Below are 18,109 nucleotides of genomic sequence, written 5' to 3'. Positions count from 1 at the left end.
TATATTACCCTGAGTCACAACGGCCTGTGTAGCCCCGGCCTGGTAATGCTTTGATTAACTTTTAATTTCCGGAAAATGTAGAATTCTTATTTATTTTCTATCGATTCCGATTTCACTGTTATAATTGTGATTTGTTGTACTTTCATGTTTCTTTTAGAAGTTAATTTTGTATAAAATAAAAAGTAAATTAAAACACATTCCAACTCACTAGAATTTAAACAGAAAAGTTTTGTGTTAATATTTTCCACAAAGAAGAGTTATTGTTGGTCCGCCGCGCAACATACCGCTGCAAAATGTTGGGTCATAGTCAGTTTTTGAAATTGTCCCTATTTCTATCAGCCGATGGTGTTGTGGTATGCAGCAACCCAAAGTATTTTAAAGAGTTGGCGTAAGTGAAGGTAATTAAGTGTTCTTGGGTAGTTTCATTGTAAATTCTGTAATCTTGGAATAGCATACGTCAAAATATAGCAAGCTGTCATTGAAACAGAATGGAATGTATAGACTTGGGCCAAGTGTTCTAAGTTGGAACACTTCACGGGCCTGAATGCAAACAGGTCAATCAATATTTCTCTTCTCTGCTTTTGATTTGTGTACTTCAATGGGAAACTCTAATATCCCTTTAATAAAGAAGAAGAATACGTTTGCAAAACGCTTTAAATATCCTTTTGGATGTACTCATTTTAATGTGAGTAATATATTGTTTTGTAGGACTTAATCTTCAATGTTCCTTTCCGCGCTACAAATGATTCTTGTAATTTTATCGGAAAGCCCGACAGATAAATCACCGAACAGTTACAGAGAAATTAATCATGCGTGGTTGTACAGGAGCAATCGACAATCTTATATTTGACCTGGTTAATGTATTTAGCAGGGGCGTTTTCAATGTTTTAATCAGTTCGCTTTGTTTTCGAACTATTTGGCAGTTTGGAAGAGTGGAGTTTTTAGTTAAGTGATTGGCATGGGGTGAAGAGTGCGGAAGCCAGCAGTCTGGATGCTAATGCGTGTGGCGTCTCTTTCTGTTGCTGTTAGGACAGTGAAATGGATGAGATAAAATACCGAGACAGATTTCAGAGGCTGGGGCTGATAGTCCGCACAGCACAGGAAGTTTAAACAAAAGACTATTAATTTTTTTAAGAGCTACAAATAAATAGCCAAGTACTGATGGGACTACCCGGTGAAACAAATGGCCATTTTATTTAATTAATGTGAAGTGAGATCTGCTCTTCTTCTAAATTTAGGTCTTTATCCTGCGCTCTTTGTAGTGTCTATTTTAAATAAAATGACAAAGTACTGGCCATAATGGATCATAATTGATGGAAAGGCGCTTTAATGCACTTCATAAACGGCACTATTCTATACTATGTCACCATTCTGTATACGGAACACCCTTGTGTTTCCCTAGCAATTGAAGTCTTTGCCTATTGCAATGAACCGGACTTTGATAACGTGAGACATTGTCGGTGAAACGCAAACCCATGACACCTGCGTCTCGAAAAATTAACCACTTTTTAACACATTGCGACCAGACTTAGCTTCCAAATAAATATCACTGGTGAATGTTGTCTGCTTATGCTATTGACAATATAATCTTCATTAGATAGCAAATAATTTAATTAACAGCGTTCTTTAAACCTAAATATATACATAAGCATATTTATTTCAATTAGCTTATCATTAGCATTGATTATAAATTTACCTCTGGTTGACTTCAAAGCTGTAACGTGATATAAGCATTAAGATGACTTTGCTTTGCGTTATACCTTAATTTGAGCACTGATGTCAATCTCATCCCAAATCAATTATTAATCTCTCTTTTGATCTGGACGATGCGGGATGTCGTTTTTTTAAGATGTTGCATTAACCAATTGTAGCCACCGGAACATTTCAACCCTTACTGTCCATTTCTACAGCGGTTATTGGTTGATAGTAAGCATGTGACTGATCTATTTGCCAGCATTCAAAGAGAGGATTAGCAGCCGTTTATCTTAACCTGCCCTTCTGCGAATATTTTAGTACTGCTCCTGCGAGCGAAGAAACGGAATTTATGAAGTTTAAAAAAGTCAACTAAGCGACTCAGTAATAGAATTTTCTAATGATGCCTTTTAATGCATCTTCATCGTATTGAGTGGACAAAATAAAAAAGGACAGGGAGTTACTCTTTTCATTACAGTGTAGTAGAGTATTTAGAAACGTTTTTAAATGGTAGATTTGCTTCTCCGATATAAATGATCACTAACTGGTTGCGTTAAAATGCGCTTCGAATCCGTATTGTGAACGATTAACGAACACTGCAGTGACTTACTGTGCTCTGTCTTCTATGCAGTATTCTCCCGAAATTTAATAAAATAGTATGTTACTTCTCACGAGCAATATCATTGGCCTCCTCGGTTTGAAAACACCCGATTTATGGACAACCCGCACACAGAAGCGAATTTTCATTTTAATAAATTCAAGAGTCTGCCCTTCATGTTCGTTCCTGCGATCCGCAAAACTAGTTCACCAACCAACACCCTCCCCCCACCCCACCACCTAACACACACACACTTTTAGTATCCCGAATCAGTCTTGCTTTTCATGCCATTCATTACAGTACTGTGGAGGTATGGTTATAATACTGCGTAATTTTTGTTTATTTTCTGACTTATGGAAAACTCGACTGGGAACCCGTTCGTTTCCAGCGGACGGCCTATATATGGAGAGCACAACTTTAACTTTAAGCCTAAATGAGGGCGTACACTCACGCGTAACTCCCACAGAAATTTGTCAAAAATATAGTTAATCACATCATGACGGTTTAAAAGCAGTTTCATAGTTTCTGAATTTATCCGAAATGTAGGGGTACATTTCTGGATCTTGCTTTTGCCCAGAATGTACTGTTTTCTGAAAATTTGTTTACAAGAAGGAGTAACGTTTACCAAAAATAATTTTCTTACCTACCACCACACCCCCTCTCCCCTTCTCCCCCATCCCATTCTAGGGCAGACGCATCAAGGTCACTAATGTTGATTCCGGTGGTGTTAAATTCACAGATGTAATTTCCTAGACAGGGCCTCCACGAAGAAAATAATCTCGTTGCATGTTACGTGTGAATGCAACAAGCGGTTTAATAACAGGTCAGAAGATAGTTCTCATTAGTCAATGATTTTTTATCACAATATTCATTTCTCTCGGAAGCGGCCATTGTGAAACTGACCCGGAAATGGACTAAATCTGTCGTATTTAATAGGAAGAGCATCAATCAGTTTGACAAAAAGCAGCGCAATAACACTTCAACGACTGTTTGCTTTCTCAGTAATTATTGCTCCAAAGGAACCCAGTTGTTGATACAGTTGTTGAAAGTGCCAACCTACATTTATCACACGGTCAAACATTGGACTCGCATCTACTCGCTCCTATATGTGAACACTATAAACACAATACAGAAGGTTGGAGCCAAAGGCTAAATGGTGGAAACGGTAATAAAAATGGCGCATTTGTTTTGAATTAATGTCAATCCCTGAAGTCTTTTTTTAACTTCCCTCGAGATGGAATCCGTGCTGTTTACAATATACGCTGTTGTAAGGAATTCGTGCACGAATCTGGCATTTTGTATTATTTTTAAGCAGAACATTTAAAGTTTTTTTACTGATAAATTTCTTTATCCATACTAGTTTGATGTAAAAAAAATCTGCCGTCTCAAGAACCCACCTGTATAATCACCCCTCCCTCCTTGATGTTTGGAATACCCAAGCATCTTGAATCGAGATTTTGCCTCAAAACATTTTTTAACAGTTAACGCGTTCAATTTTTTCTTAGAAGATCGAAAATTTAATGTATTCTGACAATTTGAGATAAATACCCAAGGGGGCAATTTGTTATTTTGACGGGCGGCAGTAACAACGGCTCTGGGATGCTTGAAACCCGAAGTGAGAACAACGCCCAGCGATATCTGTTAAAAAAAAACGTTCGCAGGGAAAGCATTGAAATAGACACAAATTCAAAACGTCACGTGTAAAAAATGGCGCGCGAGAAAGGGGTGGCATCTATTTGATCGATTATCTTAAAACATTACAAGTTACAAACGAATTGAACAAATTTCAAGGCAACATCTGACGATAATATGCCTATCTATGCCATACACCCTTATGTCGTATTGTTGGTAAACTAGGAAACAGAAAGCAATATAAAAACGAGATAAAATCTACGAGACATTGATGTCATTCACGTCATGTTATTTTCTGGCGCTACTTAAAACTGATATGATTTAAATCCGGAGGTGGGGGCCACCAATAACTGCCTAAAACTGTCAACGCGGACACGGTTATTACAGGAAACCTGATGGACTCTGTCAGTAGCTATCATGACACCACCATTAATTTTAAACGGAGGAATGTTAATTGAAACGGATGCCAATACTCCATGTGATAAGAGAATCTTATCAGATATTATATCTGTCCACTAAATTTGTTCAACTGACTGTGTACTGTGTCACTATTTTTACACTCCTTTCAATTGATTTATGTTATTTTAATGAACAAACTTCAGGGAAATACTCAAGAACTCTTTGTTGTTAATTGGCATTTCTCTCACGTTATTGTTTAAAAGGAAAATTGTCCAAAATATGGGGATTTATGATACGAGTTCCGTCTGAGCTACATTCCAGCTAGTGACACGAAACATCGTCGCCCATACATCCAATACTTAACTAAACACTCGTTTCGCAGAAATAATTTCAGATACTAGTAATGATATATTTTCAGTCGAAACAAAATCCACTATTTTCCCCCAAATTGACCATTCACGATAAATTCTGTTTGGAGTTTGGTCATGGGGAAACCAATAACTGCCTAACCGCTGGAAGCATTTCGAAGTGACTTCCAGTCCAGCGCCCAGCAAAACTCATCCTCACCTTTCGTTTTGACCCAGTCAGATGCCAACGTAAGTAAGAAATGCCCGCGATTATTAACTCCTGGGAGTTATTTGCCAGTCTGCAATCTAGTCCAAAGATACAGGCGACCAATAGAAATCAGAACGCCATCCGATCTGATCAACAGAATTAAGATAATCTGTTAAATTCCATCTTTCTTCAACTTCTCCGTTAATTTATATAAACATTTGCACCTTCTGATAAATGATTCCTTGCATTACTGTCCGCTGCTGTAATAACATCATTACATAAGCTTGTAATTTGTATTCTATGAGAATCTTATTTAACGATAAATTGATAAAATTAGTTGGATAAGAGTTGTTCGTTACAGTGGTTTTAATTAGCATGTACCATCCGGGTAATGGTGCGTGTTTACACATATTTAGTTCATTTTATTACCTTAAGGCACTGTTACATTGTGCAGCTTTAGACCTTTTACCAGCGACGAAACCTACTGATTATGATGAATATAAACATATATAAACGCTAGCATTTAAATCGTGCTTATCTTCTGTGAATCGCTTTTATGATTTAATGCTTGCTACTGATGATGATTGCTACTGCCCCATTAGGTATTATCCATTTGTTATTAAACAGTTCACACTTGTTCAAAGTACAAGAGATAACCCGCTGCTTTAATGCAGTGGGTCTCAAGTGAATTTCTGGAATATATTCTGATCTATTGCCAGTTTTCGAGATGTTGACATTTAATGTGTACACGCCTTGAACGTCTGGACTTGTCGATTATGCACACACTCAAAATATGCGCCCCAGTTACAATCCTACTCACTTCTAGGAATAAAGGGTCCCCGTGCACTGAGACCTGCTTTATGTACGGACTGCGAACTAGTCTGGACTTTTTCGGACAATCGTTTCCAGTCGAAATCCCTGTATTCACATTTACAAAGGGGAACTACTTACGAAGGTCATCTTGTTTTGACACCCCAGATTAAAATGCCAACTAACAGCCCATTTTTGATAAAACATTATAGATGTGATTTTTTTCAATAAAGTATTATTGGCGGAAACCACTAATAATGCACGTCCACTCCTCGAAATATCCGAAAAGTGTAAAGGAGTCTTTCCCCATTTGTTCCCTGGAAATGAAGAATGCAATAGCAACTTCGACTGCAGAATAGAGAAGCCGTCTGATTGTTTGGTGTGATGAATACGGTTAATATTGGAACCAAATATACAGCATCTAACGTTTAACTAAACCGTATTTCTCTGTGTTACCCTCAAAACGATGGGCGATTGTTTTCACGTACACTGGAATTTCCCAACGCTTGCCATGTTGTGCGTAGACTCCTGAAAAAAAACTGATGGTAGTGGTGGGGGATGGGGGATGGTTAAATTAAACTGTCCGAACACCTCATTCAAAGGGCACTGAACAGGATGGAAGCTAATCTCGTGTGGAAACCACTGGAAGCTTTCTAAATATACAGCCTAAAAGCTTTTTAGTTGTTTTCTTTTCCTCGTCCTCCGCACAATTTTGCGATCACCAAGATTAGAACTAAATCGTGCTGCTCGCCTTTTCACGCTTCACCACGTGTCTTGTGGGATTAACTGGAGGCAAGGGGATGGGGGAGGGGATGGGTTCTGGGCGCTCAAACGAGGATATCACGGGGGAAGCAACAATAATTCACTCAGGAGGAGACTCAAGGCTCTGCATTCCACTCTCAACCAACACAAAATCAGCACAAGTCAGAGAGAGTGGCGTAGTACTTTCTACCACATCTTTCGAAGTTCCCACAGAGGCAGATACTTTAAAAGCATTTATTAAAGTGACTTTAAGAGATAGCCACAATTTCTTGATTGCTGCTCTGACAGTATATTTTCGGCCTGCAAAAGACAAACGCTAATAAATAAATGCTGGCTAGAATGGAAAATAAATCATAATTTTACCCAAAAAAAAGCAAGCTTTCTATCTTTGGTAGAAAGTGAGCTCCCTGCAAAGATTACGATAAGATTGCCCGTTACAGTTCCGATTGAGATTTAGCTGAATGTCATTTTTTTTACGAAATGTTATCACTTCCTCACCTCTGCCCAACATGAGTATTGAATGTGGTTTTAAAGTCCAAAATTTGCGCTACGATATATTACTTTTTCAAGTATGCAAATAGTAAGAATGGTTCTGTATTCTGTCAGACAAGAATAGCCCTGCAAATTTCCAAATTTGAAATGAAACAATCCCATTGCCGTTCTTAAGTAGCGCAGCGCAAAATCATGATGCACAAAATAGTCGGCTGTGAATGGAGTACGGGGGAAGGGGGCTCGGTGTTCGGCGGATAATGTACAGTAGTATCGGTGAAATAACGTTCACGGATCAGGACATTGGTTATAGGTGTTTTGATAGACAAGAGAGCGCAATGATGATTTCCTACTATTAAGTCTGGAAAGGAGCGATTCCTTGTCCAAGTGTGACTTATAAAATTAGAACCTTAAAGCGCCGTTTGAAAGAAAGTCAAATAACGTGTGAAAAAAGCAAGTTTGATCAATTATGGGGCATCTTGCAGTATCAATTCAATGCTATTATGGTCAGAGCAATTAGTGTGGATATTAGATATAAACCGGTCGACGGAACGGTGTTGTAACATGCATGCATTGCGTTAGCACAAATGTTTACTGCTCTGGAGATAATATTTCATTAAAAAATAAATTGTGTATTATTTCCAAGCAATCTATTGATCGTTTCGGAATGTCTGAAAGGGTTTTATTCAACGAATGAAATTATAATAGAGAAAGCGCACTGGCAGATTGCGTGCAGCAACGAAATATAACCATCTTTTTTTTTCGTTTGCGAGTTATTCGACAGGTCGCACACGGGGGGAAATCCCAATTCTTCTATGAACGAGTATTCATGACTTCCACGAGAATAAGGTGCGACCGCGGTTTAACGGATAGTGAAAAAGGTAGGTCGCGAATATACGACCTCTAACCCCGAGGTGGGAGTATTTTAACTGAGCCAAAGCTGCTCCTCTAAGGTACTTTGCGAAACGAAAACAATAACGAGCAGGATGCCTGGAGTGGGCAGGGAACTAGGACCAGTTAACAGTAGGATAGCTAGCAATGGCAATGTAAAGGCACGGTAGCTTAATGATCCTCCCTTCCGCGCCACAGGTTGTGTGTAAGTGTTGCACCAAGAAGTCTTAATCTCCTTGTTGATATTACAGAGCCGGGTTTCTACACAATCGTTGCACATCAGCTTTAGGGTTTGGACATTGAATACTTGCGCTGTTTTTGGTTAAGCTCTTAAAAGCTAAAACAACGGCAATTTATATAGCGAACCTTCTAAATACAATTCTGAAATGAGATACAGCGAGCATCTGTCACCCTCCAGAGGGAAAGTTAAGTAAGAACGTGGGAACAGAGACCACACGGCGGATACACCCATAATAATTAGTTCCTTGGTTTGTAATCGAAATCAATTGTTTAAATATCATGGTAATTCACCGCGCTGTTTGGAGGCAGCTATTCTTACAAGCGCGATTTTTTTAAAGCTCCTGACATTTTCGGTCGGGTGCACAAGTAAATGCTTTTAACACATGGAAGCAGCGCCGTTTGCATTGTCAAGTGTTGATAAGAGTAAGTTTTATTTTCAGCCCAGTTTTAAAATTATGTCACCGAAGGCTTGAGTATAGGTCACTATTTTGTTCAACCATATTGCCTCGAAATGGACATGTACTTCAGACCTCTGATTATCCAGGCAAGAAAGTGCCACAGGTGGAACAAGGTTAAAGCTGAAAACAATTAACTTCCTCAAGTCTGTCTGCCCGAAATGATTTCACATCTGGTCGGACTGTTATAACGCCCATCTCGACTGAATATGGGCGTGAAATCAAAAGAAATATCATTATTTTCGGGCCTATGTCAGTGATGAAGCGAACATTTGACCAACATTTGGACTTTTTTGATTTTACACGGCGGTTCAATTAGACTACCAATTTTAATATATACATTTACGACTGATGTTGCAAATTTTCGTGAAGTGATTGGTCAAGAAGTATTTCGGTTATATATTATGAAGGACATATGTATGTTATTCTTTAACTTGTCGATTTGAAGACCACACACCTGAAATATTCCAGTCGAAAATGAACATTATATTCGTTATCTATCAGCTGAAGGGTGTTTATCAGAACACCTATGATGTTATTTTATATTAACATAAGACTGAATGAATTGCATTTAAGTTTTCCAACTCTAGGGGTTCTTTTAATCCAACGTTAAATACCACTTTCAATATTAAGAAATTAATAGGGACCAAAGAAGACCCGAGCTTGTGCTGAAATGCCTGTCCCATGTAATTCCTTCATCGAGCCGTAATTCCCACTGTAATGACCGTTCCTTTAGAAGGCCGAGATGACTCCATTATTCCGAGTACATGGTTGTCAATTCGTCCTTAAGTTTAACCGAGTTAAACTTTTATTTGGAGCATTAGTTGAAGCATTTTAAAATTTCAGGTACATCTTCATAATCTAGAATGGGGTCACTAAATAAACACATTCTGGCAAAATCAAGATGACAATTGTGTTCACTCTAACACCGTCGGCTTGTGTTTGTTTCTTGTCTGTTAACACTCCGTCCACTGTTTCCTCTTTACATTTTCGGAATCGTCACTTATCCAAACTCTTTATCAATGATCAACGTGCCTGAAGTGATTGCGGGGACACAATTTCAACTCCCAGCATGTCGTCTTTCAAGAAGTGCATTCCGTGTCATACTTTGGCTAAACTTTTAGATCCTCCATAGTTGTGCAATTAATCCGATTTCTCCCATACTTTCATTAAATATTTTATTGAGGAGGGGGTATGGGAGCTATTTTACATATCTGAGGACGTCTTTCTCCTTGCAAATGAATTTGAATTATGTTTTAATTTATCGTTAAATGAACTGATCGTTGCAAAATATTCATCCCTAACATAGCATGACCTTTCTCAATTACAAATATTTTCTGTTCCTTTGCACCACAGTGCCGTTTTGTACTCGTTGCTATATTTATTATAATCTATACTGTTCTAACTTTAAAATTGATTATTTAAATTGGTTATTTAACCAATTTGAGGGGAACGCAGATTCCAAAATCTAGCTACAGCGCTGTATATTACATAAATCACGATATTATATAACTGTATTCAAGAAGTGATCGTAGGAAAATCTTAGTATCTAACAGTACATGACATTTCTCAATTATATATTTATTCTCTGTTCAATTCTGTTGTTGTTTTGTGCTTGTGGTTGTATTCAGTGTACAGTATAGTGTTTACTTAGTGAACTACATGCGAATAAGGATTTTCATTGTACTTTATGTATATAACAATAAATTAATCTAATCTGCAATTGATCAGACTTTATAAAAGACGAGTTCGCATCCCTCCCAGAGCTGTATTTCGCCAGATTTCAAGAGGTTGCAAACTTCCTCATTTATTCAACCTAATTATTCCCAAGTAATTTAAGAAAAAACGGAGATAAGGTTTGAAGTCTGGAGTGTAAAAAAGAGAAAACGATAACGAGGGGACCGCCGACGCTTTTGTTGGAAAGCAGCATCCATTATCCTTACCACCCAGGTCATACACTCTTCTCGCTGCTGCCATCAGGAAGAAGGTACAGAAGCCTCAGGACTCACACCACCGGTTTCAGGAACAGTTATAACCTCCCAAGCAGCAGGCTCTTGAATCAGAGCGGATAACTTCACTCGCCCCTTCACAAAACTATTCCCACAACCTGTGGACGCACTTTCAAAATCTCTCGTTCTCGATATTTGTTCCTTATTTATTACTATTATTTACTTTCTCTCAGGTCAAGCTGGTAAAACCTGAGGTACGGGCATAGTTCATTTATCAATTGCTAGGAACTTTCGGACTATTCTAGTGGAGTTTAGTCCTGTGGCTTTCTGAAGATTTACATAAATATTATTGTGTAGCTCTAATTGCTTAATGCTATTGTGCAGTGCCTTTGGGATGACACCAGCTGTAGATATTACTGTCGAGACAAGATATACCTTGTTCATGTTCCAAAGTCTCTCAATTTCCCCTTTTAGTTCAACATATTTCTGGTGTTTCTCACTTACTGATTATTATTATTGTTATTTTGTATTTGCGGAGGTTTGTTTTGCCTTTTGCACGTTGATTGTTTGTCCTGTTGTGTGCGGTCTTTCATTGATTCTATTGTTTTTTTCTTCTTGAAAACGAATCCCAGTGTTTTATATAGTGACATATATGTGTGTGGATAATAGATTTACCTTGAACAATGAACCTTGAACTTCTAATTTTAATAAAAAGGCAAGTAACTGGGAAATTACGTAAAACGTAAGGTTAGTTCAAAATGATTCTGTTCTCCAAGCTTAAGTTACTTGTTAAATGGAAGAAGGTCAAGGTATGAGAACACAGAGAGAGAGAGAGAGGGGGGGGGGCAAGCTCACAATCAGTAGTACATGTGACCAGATACCAACAATCACAACATTACCTTCAAAAGACAGACAGATACACAAACACTCACTCATTTCCATCCGTCCCCTGACACCCAATGTATATGTGATCCTATTGGGAGACTACAACAAACTGACTATCTTCTGTAATTGTCGTTTTCATTTTATATGTTACTTATAAGATTTTACATGACTTCCCTATTGTAAATTTAAAAAACTATTTCCCTATATTTTAGTTGTTTATTCTAACAGACTTGTTATGAAGTAAAAGCCGTTCAATTTTCGTAGCATTTTAAAGGAACCGTTGGTATGAAAATAGCTTTCGGCTTCGGCTATATTTGGTATATTAGCAGGACGTCTCAACATCAGCAAACACAACCGTAGACCAATAAACGTTCATGTAGCAGGCTGGCTTCAAAGACCTGATAGCGCCCCGCCCCCTGCAACCCACTCTGAACTGATGTCAGACAGCACATCCCTCAAATAGTTATTTTAGTCAAACAGCGACAGAGCTGAACGGTGCGCCGGGGAATCACTAAATAGAACGGCTATTATTAATAGTGTTTTTGTTTATTCCGATGACCAAATATATATATTCCTCTAACCTTTCCAAGGTATCGCATTTTGAGATCTCCTTGGATGCAAAAGCTGGCTCTCAGTATGTTTGCCGGTGCAGCGACCTCGACTCCTTTCTCGGTGAGGGATATTTTAAATCTTCAGCACCATCCTGACATGGCCTCACTGGGTGTCTCGGCGGGGCTGGACTCGCCTCCCTCCCCTGCTTCATGCATGTTAGAGCGGACCAAACAGCAACTCTACAGTGAAACCCCGGCCCTAACGGCGTACAACGAGCCAATGCCTAAAATAAATTCCTGCAAAAACAACCCCAACTACTCGAGCACTTCGTACGTAAATAATTATTTGGAAATCAGCAACGGTGAAGCGAAGTCAAGCAACGGAGCGACAGATAAAAATGATAAGGGTAAGAAAGGAAACCCACAAACATTTGAACACATTTTATTCCATTTGCAATATTAACGTGCAGTTATATTTTTGTGTGATGGTCATGAATCTATATGTTCCGTTAATATGGGGTAGATCGATGACTGAATAAAAATAAGCCAAGACTATAATATATAGATTTTAAGTATGTATATATATATGGTAAATGAGCAAAACAAAGATAATTTACAGCAATAGAATATATGTTTCATCGTTTTCAGAAGCCTGGATACACTTATTCCTGGAGTTCTGGCAGTTCAAGTTGCTTTGCACTAACACTCATGTATATGCCCGATTTGTAAATGACTTCGTCGTTTAAATACATCGTTATTCACAGTAACGATTCCTTTCTATGTATATAAACTGTATGACTATTTTTAAATGATTTATTAATTATAGTTGAACTGAAAATTTTAAACAATTTGTGCCTTGGCGACTTTAATTATTTCAGAGTGTTTTATTGCGTTCATTTCTACTGTTCATTACTTAATGTTTTCAAAACCCGGCGAAAGACACTGGCAAATTGTTTTCTTTTAAAGACTGATAGCCCGCTGCCGTGATCTCTTGCTAACCCAAACTCTGGGCAACAATTTCACATTCCATTTGTTTTGGCCTTACCACTGTTCGCGAATATTTTAGACATTTTTTTTAAAATATAAGAGTAAACATTGTTGTATTCGACCTAAATATTTGGATTCCAAATTCCTTATCGCAGCTGTTTCGTAACCCCGTTTTCACGTCCAGTTTAAGTAAATTGAATTTTAATACAATGAATTTTAATACAAAGATTATTATTGAACTCTCTTTGCTAGCCTATTCAGTCACGGAAATATTTGAAACTTGGATGCCGATAAATATGTTCCAGTAACAAATGAAGAATTCACTTTAAAATTTAACTTTCCAACGCCAAGTTAATACTTTACATGTTTTCCAGACACTGCATATGCAATCATCATACCATGTGAAATGCTATATTTCACAGAACTTAATTTAAAACTCACTGGCTCCTTACCCTGTTCCGAAACTTATTATCTGTGAATGCCAACGATTTTTGTGAATGAACTATAATCTCCAGGCTTACGGGCACAGAACAATATTGGCAAAAAATCAGCAAAGCTCAGAAGGCGGAAATCTCTCATTTCCTGCGATTTCTCAACGCGTCGGGCTTTACCTTGACATGAATTCTCTGATCTATTTGCAATAACGAACCGTTTGATATTGGCATCCTGAATGTGTTTCGACAATAGTAGTGTTTAAATGTATTGAAGCCGAAAATAATCGAATGTTTCAATAAGATAACTTGCAATAAGCAAACGGCGGCAAATCCATGTGTAGTCTTCACCTGAGAGCTTAAAACTCGATGTACAAACGTTTGTATGTATGGAATCCCTGGGCCCGTCTGGTATTCCAATGAAGTTTGAAACATGGAGAATTAGTTATTAAATGCTGTTGTTGGTGCAGATTGCCCCTTAGACTCACTGCGATACAGTATCAGGTTTTGCACCCATTTGGTCAGTCGATATTATTCGAGGTTGTAAACCCCTTGGGAAAGGTGATCTCCTGAATGAAAAAGGTTTTAGCAAGCGGGACGTGATATTGAGTTATTACTAACGGCCCTACTTTCCCATTTAGATTGTCGGATGATGGAAGTTAACTTGGAGAAAGAAGAGATAAAACCGGACGAAGCCGAGCGGCCCAGACGACGAAGAAGAAAACCACGCGTCCTCTTCTCTCAGGCGCAGGTCTACGAATTGGAGAGGCGGTTCAAACAGCAGAAATATCTCTCCGCGCCCGAGAGGGACCATTTAGCAAACATACTGAAGCTCACGTCCACCCAGGTAAAAATCTGGTTCCAAAATCGCAGGTACAAATGTAAAAGGCAGCGCCAAGACAAATCTCTGGAAATGGTGGGGCTCCCGCCTCCGAGGAGAATCGCGGTGCCGGTGCTGGTGAGAGACGGGAAGCCGTGCCTAGCAGAGTCCTCGCCTTATAACTCGCCGTACAACATGAATATCAGCCCTTATGCTTATGGCTCTTACGCAAACTATACCAACTATAGTAGTGCAGCTGCTCCCGCGAACTACAGCTGTAACTATCCCAGCGTACAAGCCGTGCCCCCGTCTACAGCGGCTGGCAGCTTTATGAATATGAATTTCACAGTCAATGACTTGAGCAATGCCATGCAGACTCAAATACATCAGAATACTGGAGTATCCACCTTGCATGGGATCAGAGCCTGGTAGTGCCAATTATGGACATGGCGTAGCACGGATTTCGTGTTCCCTTGGCTGGTTGCACAGGTCATATTCATTCTTCGACCGACCGTCGAGTACAGCCGTTCCCCACGTCGAAATCGGTGAATGGATAACTTAACAATAGGGTCAAAGCCCGATAACATAGCATGTAACCTCTCGGTACTTCGGACAAGGAAGAAAGGATATTTTAGTTCCAGCGTCTTCCGAACTTTTATTTTGCAGTATTCCATTTCAGTGAATGAAAGTGTGCCCTTATTTAATCGTTAACATGTTATTGTATGAAGTGCATCTGATGGCATATTGTTCCAGTCTGCACCGAATGCAGCACGAGGCATGAGTGAAGTCAACATAACGGATTGTTGTTCAGTGAATAATACGGTTGTATATAAAAAGGGCAACCCTATCGTAATCCTTACAATCTTTGAAATTCGTATTTGAAACCTTGTTTTTGTATTTGATTCTGTCTTCCGTAGTCCAGTGTAAATGTGCTAATGTGTGATTGGTTCATTTAGGTTTAAAGATTTTTAAATATTATTAATGACACCACTTTGTACAGCATTCGCAATCCCAAATTCAGAGTTGATTAGCTACGTGTCAGCTAGCAAAGAAAACTTCAAAATCATGCACTAATATTGCCATTTTCTGTCCATTTGTTTACCCTTTCAACAACGTTATATAAAATTAACGGTGACAAAATTACTAAAACGTTGATCGGAATCTCCAAAGATGATGATCAAATTGTAAATGCAAGTATAAATCACCACTGTTCCAACAGTAAATGTGTGCAATCTAGATTGTGGTCATTTCTTTTTATACATCTAATTCGCGAGGACGATAATGTGTTTCATTTATTGGTTTGGTATTAATTGCTTTGAAGTGAAATGAATGCCTTTAATTGGTAAACTCACACTGAAATAAGATATCCGGCCTTCAGGCTGACTCTGTTAGATCTTCTCCGCAAAATTTGCTTGGAATATTCATCTGTTTTACAGGAGACGCTTCCCTTCCTTTTAATTTTGTGCTTTGTGTGTAAATTCAGCGGGACATCAAATTCTAAGTTTAACACTTAAATTGACATAATTCTAACGGCCTTGCCATATTTCCCACTGTTTACAGAATAGGAAATTCACGCTACAACCAGCGATTTTCAATATTTCATTTCCTCTCTTCGAGCTTATTTCCTTTAGCTTTATATACACTACATTTTAAAATATCCACCAAAGTATTAACTTCATAGCAGATTTTCACCAACGAAAGCGACTCAAAAATATTCTGTGAACTGTCACACTCCATTCCTAGCCGGTGGCTTCCGAGGTAACATTACATCATTAAATCCTTTCATTGTTTTAATGTGTGGGTTCCGAACGTAAATATATTCCGTTTTGGCGGTTTTGAATGTTTTCTTTTTGAAGTAAACTAACGGCATTACTAACACAAAACAATTTATATCAGAAATGTATTGGAATCCGTCGTTTCATTGGTTTATGTTACAGAGTGAACTGTGCTGCTCAGGTGAACGGGGGTAGGAAGACTGGGAGATATGGGACAGCAAGAGCACATAACAGAGAGAAAGAGTGCGCTTATAAGCAATGCCGCAGGGACCGAAGATGTATCAAGAAATCTGCAAGATTTGATTGAGGCCGACAACGTTGAAACTGCAGCTACCAGTCTGAACCCGCCAGTTGCATACCGTAAAAACAAAAAACACTGGAACACTGCTCAGGTCAGGCAGTTCCTGTAGAAAGAGAAACAAAGTTCGTGTTTCAGATGGAAATCTCTTCATCTGCGGAAAGTTAATGCGTAAGCCGAAGATCCTTAGTTGAATCTTCCATCTGAAAAGTTAAGACTCTTAATCCTTTCAATTATGCTGCCTGATCTGATGGGCATTTCAGAATCAGGTTAATATCACCGGTATATATCGTGAAAATTATTGTCTTTGCGTCAGCAGTGCAATGCAATGCATAATAGAGAGGGAAACCCATGAATTACAGTGCGTGTGTATATAATATATATAAGTTTGCTGATGACACAACAATTGTAGGCTGTATCTCGGGTAATGATGAGTTTGAGTACAGAGAGGAAATTAAGAACCTGGTGGCATGGTGCGAAGACAATAACCTATCCCTCAACTTCAGCAAGACGAAGGAATTGGTTGTTGACTTCAGAAGGAGTAGCGGATATTATATATATTATATATATATATATATATAAAATATAATACATATATTATTCCTCTGTGTATATATATTATATATATACTACTTTTTATTTTTTATTTTATACTACTCATTTATATATATAGTTAAATTAAATAAGTAGTATAAAATAAAAAATAAAAGTAAAAATTAAAATTTAAAAGTCATGGGTTCAACGACCATTCAGTAATCGGGTGGCAGAGAAGACGAAGCTGTTCCTGAATCGTTGATTTTTCAGGCCGTAGCATTTCTGTTTTTCCTCTTGCAGGTTTCTAGCAAAAGCAGATTTTCATTGATTTTCACTGACAGCTATAGGCCCCATTTCCTCCTAAATGTCCTACACCATCTGAAATTAACACAATTATTCTTTTTAACAGAGAGGGATGTTTCTTGGTTAGTTGTTTTACCTGGAACTTCACGGCGTTTGCGGCAGAGGGAATGGTCTCTTGACCCAACCGGTCTATACCTGTGGTCAGGCTGGGCTGGAGTCACCTCGCCTCCTGGTCACCTTCCACGTCCTCTTACCCATGCCCACCTATGCTACTCCCTTTAGGTAAGGGTTTTCGCATCCTCTTGAGAATTCAGATTAATTTTATTCATTTTAATTGATTTATTCGAGACCACGCTCTCTCTGCAGTTAAAATGGGACTGTCCCACAGCAATTAGCGGAGTGTTTGAATAACGAACATACAGATTTAAACGTTGATAACGTCCTTTGACCATGGTTGCGGGTACATTGCTTAGAACATCAATGCCGGTGGGACCTTCTCCACCAAGCAGTCTCACGTGAGCATAGGACCCTATTTCTTGGTTTAGAGAAAGACAGAAATCAAAGCTAAAGAAGAGGCAGTGGTTATGAGAGTGAATGAGAGGATGAGAGGTGACCTGATAGAGGTGTATAAGATGATGAGAGGCATTAATTGTGTGGATAGTCAGAGGCTTTTTCCCAGGGCTGAAATGGTTGCCACAAGAGGACGCAGGTTTAAGGTGCTTGGGAGTAGGTACAGAGGAGATGTCAGGGTTAAGATTTTTACTCAGAGAGTGGTGAGTGCGTGGAATGGGCTGCCGGCAATGGTGGTGGAGGCGGATACGATGGGGTCTTTTAACAGACTTTTGGATAGGTACATGGAGCTTAGAAAAATAGAGGGCTATGGGTAAGCCTAGTAATTTCTAAGGTAGGGACATGTTCTGCACAACTTTGTTGTGTTGTAGGTTTTCTTTGTTTTCTATGTGAAACTTAGCATCCTGTTTACTTTCCTTGACTGCACTCTGTATCTGACAGCTCCCGGTTAATAAACAATTACGTAACTCCAACTTCCCATGT

General features: G+C 38.7%; 1 protein-coding gene across 2 annotated transcripts in view; it reads left to right on the top strand.

Annotated features, from left to right (window-relative positions):
* nkx2.5 (NK2 homeobox 5) overlaps window positions 1-15,624 on the top strand; it is a 25,306-nt gene extending 9,682 nt beyond the window's left edge. The window contains exons 2-3 of one of the 2 annotated variants that reach the window (XM_063053557.1): window positions 11,948-12,315; window positions 13,968-15,624. In XM_063053557.1, the coding sequence (XP_062909627.1) occupies window positions 11,973-12,315; window positions 13,968-14,578 (954 nt within the window). In that variant the 5' untranslated portion in view covers window positions 11,948-11,972 and the 3' untranslated portion in view covers window positions 14,579-15,624. Of the gene's footprint in view, window positions 1-11,841; window positions 12,316-13,967 lie in introns of those variants that run through there. The other variant, XM_063053556.1, reaches the window with a different exon arrangement.
* Window positions 15,625-18,109: the final 2,485 nt, after the last annotated feature.

This window comes from Mobula hypostoma, chromosome 7 (assembly GCF_963921235.1).
Source record: "Mobula hypostoma chromosome 7, sMobHyp1.1, whole genome shotgun sequence".
NCBI lineage: Eukaryota > Metazoa > Chordata > Chondrichthyes > Myliobatiformes > Myliobatidae > Mobula > Mobula hypostoma.
The sequence above is the reverse complement of the archived record's forward strand: the minus strand, read 5'-3'. Positions and strand labels throughout refer to the sequence as shown.